At 41.9% G+C, this 9247-nt stretch overlaps 1 protein-coding gene across 1 annotated transcript; it reads right to left on the bottom strand.

Annotated features, from left to right (window-relative positions):
* Positions 1-2421: 2421 nt before the first annotated feature.
* On the bottom strand, positions 2422-3672 carry LOC122151761 (zinc finger protein 677-like). Its single transcript, XM_042783130.1, has 3 exons — positions 3554-3672; positions 2666-3469; positions 2422-2509 (listed from the first exon to the last, which is right to left on the bottom strand). The coding sequence occupies exons 1-3, from the start codon at positions 3670-3672 to the stop codon at positions 2422-2424; spliced, it is 1011 nt and encodes a 336-aa protein (XP_042639064.1).
* Between the last annotated feature and the right edge of the window lie 5575 nt (positions 3673-9247).

Raw genomic sequence — 9247 nt, 5'->3', positions numbered from 1 at the left:
GAATTGGCACGCTCTTGGTTTCTTCATCATAACTGTACATAACACCTAGGGGCAAAGTGTAGAGAGAGTAAGTCAAGTTCCCAAAATTTGTATGCCGTTTGATCTCACCAAAGGGAAGTAGTGCTTATAGATGCCTTCCTTTCAACCCTGAGAGCCTAACGATGTATCCTCAGTGCTTGTGAGGAAGTTCCCCAGTGAGAGGGATATGCTTGGCTTGCAGAAGGCACGTGACTCATGCTGGTTTATGAAAAGCTGATCACATTTTATTAAGACAAGAGAACAGTATTCTAAATGGTACCCAAATGCATTTTCAGTGGTTACATGTGAATCCTACACACATATGGGCTAATTAACCATTGAACTGTCCTCTGTGAAGACTGCAGTCTCTAGTTTACAAAATGAGCATAATTGTCACTAATCTGTGATATACAATAGCTGTTTCTTATGGAAGGAGAAGTGGACCATCATCTCCCCTTGATTGTTTCTGTGACCTGTGCAGCCTGGGGTAACCTGATTCTGCTACCATAACGTCTGTTACCATAACGTCCTGGCCTGCTCTTCATGTTTCACGGTCACTGATAGAGCAGTTGTTTGGGTTACTTAATGCCACTCTTAAGAGAAATCCCACAAGTGATGGCTTTAACAAACAGGACTTTAATCTCTTACAGTTGCAGAGGCTAGAAGTCTAAGTTCAAAGTGCCCAGGCTTTAGGGGCTCGGTGAAAACCCCTCAGCCTTGGGTGTCAGCTCTGCCTCTGTGCCCAGCCCATTGGAGCTAGAGGTGTCTCTTCACTTAGGAGCTGCTGGCTGCTGAGGCTAACAAGCCCAAGACTGACAAATAAAATGGCACAGTTCCAATATTACCAAACAAAGAAAGTCACTAGTTCAAGTCAAGGGACAGTCCCAAGAGTGGGAGGAAACATGGCAGGCTGCTAAATGAAGACCTGGCTACACGTGGGGTCCAAGCATGTCAGAAAGCTGGCTAGACCTTTCTCAGCGGTGCTTCTCATATACTGGAAGCAGGCCACATCCCTAAAGCACTACTTAGCTGCTCCAGTAGATTCCACCATGGAGATGATTACCAGTCTCATCATGGGGAATAACTACATCCAGCTCCCAGGCCCAGCTAAGTTGACACACAACCTTAACTACCACAGCAGTCCTTCCAAATAATCATCAGTGGCCCTCTTATCACACCAGCAAATCTGAAGGGTCCCCTGACTGTAGAAATCATAAGTCCAGTTTTGTGTCTGTTCTCAATCAATCTCATGCTTGCAAAGTTACACCATATTGTATCTTAAAATTCAGTATCCTTGTTTTTTAACACATTCCAAACCAAAAACCCAAACCCAAACCCACTGCTGTAGAATTGATTTGAACTCACAGAGACGCTACAGAACACAATGGAACTGCCCTATAGTTTCCAAGACTATAATCTTTACAGAAACAGACTGCCATGTTTCTCCCACAGAGCAGTTGGTAGGTTTGAACTGCTGACCATTTGGTTAGCAGTCAAGTGCTTTAACCACTGCATTACCAGGGCTCCTTTTTTTTCCAGCTTACATGTATATAAATGAACCCCACCTAATGAAGTAGCCCTTTAATCTTACCAATCCCTTCCCCAATACCACATGTTGTTGTTGTTGTTGTTATGTGCTGAGTCAAAGCTGACTCATAGCGACCCCTCCTTGGGTTTCCGAGGCAGTATCACTACGAAAGTAGGATTGCCCAACCTTCCTTCCGAGGAGTGGCTGGTGGGTTTGAACCGCCAGCTGTCTGGTTAGCAGGCAAGTGTCTTAGCCACTGTGCTACCAGAGCTCCCTGATACCACACAGTGACACCTAAAAAGCTTGTGAAAAAAGTGTTATATTCATAGATTTCAAATTCCAAGTTGAAACTCATCAGTATTAAGGGAGCCTTTTCAAGAAACCTCAGATAACAGAAAACATTTTATGAAGTGAAGATAACTGGACCTTTCTATGGGTGTCTTTGGCTCAAATCATACATGAGTATTAGATTAGTTGATTTTAATAATCTGTAGAATTTAGCATGAGGTTGCTTAACCTTCAGAAAAGGATAAAAATGTCTATTCCCCCAAGTATAAATACTCCATTGTATCGTCCATTGTAAAAACTGGCTAGACAATTTACCACATTTGTGGCAATTGTGAAGTTTCTCTCCAGTATGAATTCTTTGTAAGTCTTGAGGTCAGTGCATTGCTTAAAGGCTGTGCCCCATTTAATACAATTATATGGTTTCTCTCTTGTATGACTTCTGTCATGACCACCAAGGTGGGTATCTGAACCAGTTTTACCACACTCATTACATTTAAGTTTCCCTTGAGTGTGAACTCCGTGATGCACCACAGGGTGTGACGTTTGGATAAAAGCCTCAACAAAACATGATCTTTATGTGCTTTCTCTCAGAAATGTATACTCTGATATCTAGTGAAGTGTGAGCCCTGCTTAAAGGCTTTGCCACAAACATTAGTTTTGTATGCTTTCTCTCCACTGTGGCTTTTTTGATACCGAGTGAGGCCTGAACACACGTTAATTGTTTTGTGACATTCGTTACGTTTATGTTTCTCTCCAGTATGGACTCTCTGATGAACTCCAAAGCTTAAACTTTGGATAAATGCACTGCCACACATATTAGGTTTACAATACTTTTTTTCAGTGTGTATTTTCTGATGTCTTGTAAGGTTTGCAAATTGGGTAAAAGCTTTGCCACATTCATTACATTTGTAGGGTTTCTCTCCAGTATGGATTTTCTTATGTTGGGTAAGGTTTGAACGCTCTGTGAAGGCCTTGCCACACTCACTACATTTGAAAGGTTTCTCTCCAGTATGAATTCTCTCATGGCCCCAAAGGTGAGAACGTTTGATAAAAGCTTTACCACATTCAGCACATTTGTAGGGTTTTTCTCCAGTATGAATTCTTTGATGTTCCACAAGACTTGAACTCTGTATAAATGCCTTGTCACATGCATTACATTTGTGTGGTTTCTCTCCAGGATGTACATTCTGATGTCTAGTGAGGTGTGAGCATTGTTTAAAAGCTTTGCCACATTCATTACATTTGTAAGGTTTCTCTCCAGTATGGATTCTCCTGTGTTGAGTAAGGCTTGAACGCTCGGTAAAGGCCTTGCCACACTCGTTACATTTGAAAGGTTTCTCTCCAGTATGAATTCTCTCATGGCCCCAAAGGTGAGAACGTTTGATGAAAGCCTTACCACATGCATTACATTTGAAAGGTTTCTCTCCAGTATGCACTCGCTGATGGCTTGCGAGGTTTGAATTCTGACTACAGACCTTGCCACATATATTACATTTATATGGTTTCTCTCCGGTATGAACTCTCTGATGTCTAGTGAGATTTGAGCACTGGTTAAAGGCTTTGCCACACTCAGTACACTTGTAAGGTCTCTGTCCAGAATGAATTCTCTGATGATTAGTGAGATTTGAGGTTTTGCTGAAAGCTTTCCCACAGTCATTACATTTGTAAGGTTTTTCTCTAAGGTGTGTTCTCTGGTATTGTGTAGGTGACGAAGGATACCTAAAAATGGTCCCATGTTTACTACTAATGATGATTTTGACATTAGGAGTAATTCTTTGAAGTGGTGACACTGAGGAACCACTGTTGACAGATTTCTCAACTTGATTGCATGGATACATTATCTCTTCAGTTTGAAATCTCTGTCCTTCATCCACATGGGACCAAAAGCTTAATCCAATCCTATTTTCCAAACATTTCCTATCCTTGTTTTCCCCATAATCTATGTGATTTTTCAGTTTTATTAACTTCCTTATAAATGGCTTCTCATGTTTGAGATACTGACACAGGTATCTTCTTACAAAAACACTCTGTTTTAGGGGATGGTTATTCCAGAATGTGTCATGCTGTTGGTCTTCTCCACTAGGGAGATTTTGGTTCTGGGTTGTACTCATTCCTTTGTAATTTTTTTCATCACATCCCCAAAGACTTTCAAACTCATGTATATTTTCCCTGGAGTCAAAATCCTCGGTGCCATGGCTTTCATGTCCTTCCAACGTCATGGTTCGGAATAATTCTCCTTTATTAAGGTCTTCTATTGATGATAAATGCTTGGTCACACATACAGCAGAGCTATCTGAAAGATACGAAGAACCATAGGCTCCTGTTAACTAGTGGTGGAAGATGAATAATTTATATCAAAATATGTGATATTACACCAAAAGTCGTATTTATAATGAATGATGTTATAAATCATCTCTACTATAGGCTTCAGATAATTAGGAACACAACGGGGATAGGAATCTTCAAAAAGAAAGGGTGATAACATGTAATTCAAATTATTTTCAGGGAAGCCGGGTTTCAAACATGCTATGAACAACCCTCTCACATTATATAAACTCACAGGAGCCCTGAAGCAGTATTTTTTTTTCCACTGCCACCAAAAAGTACAAAATAGATATGCAGCCATCTCATCTTTGGAATCAAACAAATATTCTACTAATGCATGTTGATGCATAATTACTGTACACAAATACTATAATGGTAGATAATCCTCAATACATTAGCCTAAAGAATGTTGTTGTTGTTGTTGTTGACATGTGCCGTCTAGTCAGCCCTGACTCATAGCGACCCCTCCCTGGGTTTCCGAGGAGGTATCACTATGAAAGTAGATAAATGAATGATAATAAGCAATTCAAAAATGTAAAATAAAAATTGCACAGGGAAAGATACGATGAATCTAATAAAACACTAGATTAACAAAATACTATTCTAAATGTTGTTGGTATTAGCTACCATTGAGTTGATTCTGACTCATGGCAACCCTGTGTGTTGCAAAGTAGAACCGCACTACACAGGGTTTTCAAGGCAGTAACCTTTCAGAAGCATATCACCAGGCCTGTCTTCCAAGGTGCCTTTGGTTGTTTGAACCACCAATCTTTCAACCAGTAGTCAGGCACTTAACTGTCTGTACCGCTCATCAACTCCTTCTAAATACTTGTTACAAAACCATTATACCCCATAGGGTTTCCAAAGCTGTGAACTTAATGGAAGCAGATCACCACATCTTTGTCTCACTGAGCAGCTGATGGGTTCGAGGCACCAACCTTTCAGTTCTTTTAGCGGAGGGCTGTGGAGTGCCTTTTAATTCTCCAGTTCTTTGGCCACAAAATGTATGTAATACAAACTGTGTTTTGAAAATGTATAATCTGAGAGACACATTGGTATGAAAGAAACTACAAAACAAAACATTCCAGATATATTGAAGGCAAAGACCAATCTACTAATAAGTATGACGGGAGGTTGACGTATCTTATTAAGGAAAGGTAATGACTGTTACCAGGCCTTGACTGTAGGTGTTGAGAGTGGTCTCTCACTAAAGAGTTAATCTGGAACCAGAGACAGCAAATGAGGACAACTACAAACCAAAAAGAGGGAAAAAAAAACTGTCGTAACAGAACTTCTAGATGGCAGGGAAGTCAAGACAACTACAAGATAGAACGGACTGTTCTAAACTTGGGAAGAAAACTATAAATCACAGGGTAACCTCAAAGAAAAATGATAAACTTTCACATCAAAATAAAAAAGAGAACCAGCACAAATATTTAGTAAATACTACAACAGCAGCAATGAAGGAAGTGATAACACGATTCATAAACAAAACAAGTTCAGCATAGAAAATTATATGGAACAAAGAAATCGACACCACCAAAAAGCACATAAGAAAAATGACAGCAACAAATTCATATTTGCCGATAATTACATATCTGGCAAGTGACTTTTATCTCTTAAGATTTATAGAAACTATAATGCCTCCACACCAAAGGAATTAACAATCCAATTGAAAAATGGGCAGAAGACAGGAATAGACACTTCACCAAGGAGGAAATTCAGGTGGCCAGCTAATACATGAAGAGATGCTCACAATCAGTGGACATCAGAGAGATGCAAATCAAAACAGCAGTGAGATACTGTATCACCCCAGCACTGATGGCAAGGTTCAATGAAACAGAAAATAACAAATGCTGGTGGGGATGTGGAGAGATTGGGACTGTCATACACTGCTGGTGGGACTGTGAAGTGATACAACCACTGTGGAAAGCAATATGGTGATTCCTTAGAAAGCTGGAATTGGAGATACCATTTGACCCAGTGCAGTGTAGTAAATTACTTAGTATGGCTTTTCTATCCATAAGTCACTGTAAACTCAGTGGTGGAATGAGCAATTGAGGAGCTCCTGATTGTAAATGTTGTCCACCTGGGTTATTTCTGTTGGGCGTGGCACAATGCAATGTTACGGGAGGCTCACTCTTCAGGTGCTTAGAATTCTGTTGTCATGATTGGTTGGTTTGGCCACTCTGCCAAGCTCAAAAGGAGGCCTCCTAGAGGCAGAACTCTCTCTCTGACTGCTGATTGAGGAAGACGTGCTGCTGAAAGAGACACACACTGCTGGGAAAGAGACGTAAGAGACACGCATTGGTGAGTGAGACACCGAGGAACACGCACTGCTGGGAGAGAGATTGAGAGAGACTGTTGGCTGAGGGACGGTGGGCTGGAAGAGAGACTGAGTGTTTTTCCTGAACTTGAATTGTAGCCTGGTGCTTCCCTAGTAAATCCCGTAATCTGTGAGTTCTGTGTGGCCACTGCAGCAAATTATCGAACCCAGGAGAGAGGTGGTGGGTGCTTTGGGAGGAACAGTTGGAGAAAAGGCTGGAGGGAGGCAGCATGTCTGGCCTCACAGGAATAGGCCTTGGGCTATTGATGGTGATTCTGTCTTCCTCTTGTGGGGTTCTAGGAGGTCAGAATATGTGGCCTTCCTGCCTTTTTTGCACCCAGCAATCCCATTACTAAGTATATATCCTAGAGAGGTGAGAACCAGGACAGGAACAGATATATGCACACTCATGTTCATCACAGCACTGTCTACAATAGCAGAAAGATGGAAACAACCTACGTGCCCATCAGTGGGAGAGTGAATGACCAAACTATGGACATACACATAATGGAATGCTGTGCAGCACTAAGGAATAATGTAGAGTCTGCAAAACACCACATAATATGGATGAACTTGGAAGACATTATGCTGAGTGACATAAGTCAATCACAGAAGGACAAATACAGTATTAGTTGTTGTGGAGAGTCAAGGAAAGGTTTCCATATGGAGGGAAACTTTCTTTGTTGGTTGCCAGGAGTGGAAGAAGAGGGGAGGGAACACTGCAAAAAAAAAAAAAAAAAATGCATTGACCCATGTCACTTTACTTTTGTGTATTTCACTGTACATAAATTATATTTCAAAAAAATGCATTTTTTAAAAAAGGACAAAGTAAAGTGAAAAGAAAAGAAAAATCTGAGCTGCTCATAGGAAACCAAGGAGAGGGAGAAGCTGTTCTCAGCTGACACATGGTAAAGCTCACAGTCTCAATGTTGCAGGAAGCTTATGACAAGAACACTTTTTGTTTAACAAGTTCTCAGAAAATGCTTACAAAACTGCATGGCTTATACACAGGCTGACTCCAAAGTAGCTAACGATTAACTGAGGGTACAGAAAACAAGTTACTTCAATTAGTTCATGGTTTTTCTACTGAAACTTCTGGGGTTTTATGATAGTCTTAGGACCAATTACACAAAGGCTTCCCAATGTCAGTCAACCACACAAAATTGCCCATTAGTACCTGGTATTTCTCTATTTAAACTGCTCCCTAACTCAGCAGAGCACTTTGTACTTTCACTGTGCTGCCAGTTCAATCTGTCTGCTCCTCAATAAAATGCTCTCTTTACTTCTGATAAAGTATTGGATTTTCTGCTAAGACACTAAATCGTAACTAGATGTGCGACGCCCTCAAACAGCATTCACTTAAGTATCCCTGAGGTGTAAACTGTTAAGAGTTTTTCAGATTCAAACAGTGGGCCCACAGGGTTATATTATTGTTGTTGTTGTTGCTGTGTGCCATCGAGTCAGACCCAACTCACAAACCCCTCCCCTTGGGTTTCTGAGGTGGTATCACTACAGAAGTAGATTGCCCAATTATAGTCATCCTTAATTCACACAGAAAGGAGCCCTCCTGGCACAGACATAAGTGCTGTGGTGAAATGAGTTATATAATGTGGCTTTTTGCCTTGTGCTTGAACAATTTCTCTTAGAAAGATCAGCACGAGGCCGGTCCCCATGAGGCAGAGGTCAAAGATGTCCCAAATGTCCAAACTACCATGCCACTCCATCATTTCAGACATTAACTCCTCCACCTCCTCCCAGTAATTTCCCCAGTCTTAGGGTTCTGTATTTAGCTGTAATGCCTCACAGAACTCACAGACACCCAAGGGATCGTCTCACGTAGTAGTGGTGGAGGCTGGCAGGCTGGCGAGTCCCGGGTCCGTGAGTAGGTCTGGCGGATCCTCCCAACTCTCGGGGTTTGATGAACCTCGATCAGTAGATCAGATCACGGCTGCTGTCCCAAATCCAGGGGTGAGATGAGGATGATCCAAGACACAAAGCCGGAGCAAGAGGAGGGCGAATCTTCCCAGGAGATTCATAGGTAAACCCTCAGGGAAGCTAAGGGTAATGATTTGAATTACACCCTCCAGCAAGGCAGGACTCAAGATACATTCCACCTGTGTTGCCCCAACAGCATTAACCTAAATCCCATCACAGAGTCAAACTGCCAGTCACTATAGGGAATGACTACTACCAGCTACCCAGCCAAGTTGATACCTGACCTTAACTACCACACCACCCCAAATAGGCATGGATAAATGAGATTTACAGAACATCACAGAATGGAGGACAATGGCTAGAAGGGCCACATCAAGCAATTCACTGCACCTTGGTTCTTTGGGAAAAACGGCTTAAGAGATTTTCTCCCTAAACCCTAAGGAGTTACCTTTGCCCTAGTTTTCTGCCCCAGAGGGTTTGTTACTTTTGCCCAGTTTGGCTGACATTTCCTGAGTAAGGTGTAAACAGTCTGTGATTTGATACTTTTTGTCTGGTCCTGGAGTACAGCCTGGCCTGTGATTGGTGTGCACCTTGCAGGGATTGGTCAGTAGACTCTGCAAATGAAGTATTTGTGGCCTACCAAGAGGGGATTGGTCAGTTCGTAGCCCTGGAGGGAGGGCCATGCTTTGAAACTGATGCAGTTTGTGTACATATGCAGCCAGCCCCACAGAGGTTTTCAGATAGCAAGGAGGAAGAAAAGCAGCAGAGAGAGGCGGAAGGCAAAGAGCCTCCTAAAAGCTCTAACATGGGTCAAGGGTTAAACACGG

Source organism: Orycteropus afer, unplaced genomic scaffold (genome assembly GCF_000298275.1).
Source record: "Orycteropus afer afer isolate SDZICR_OR568_19922 unplaced genomic scaffold, OryAfe1.0 scaffold00689, whole genome shotgun sequence".
Classification (NCBI taxonomy): domain Eukaryota; kingdom Metazoa; phylum Chordata; class Mammalia; order Tubulidentata; family Orycteropodidae; genus Orycteropus; species Orycteropus afer.
The sequence above is the reverse complement of the archived record's forward strand: the minus strand, read 5'-3'. Positions and strand labels throughout refer to the sequence as shown.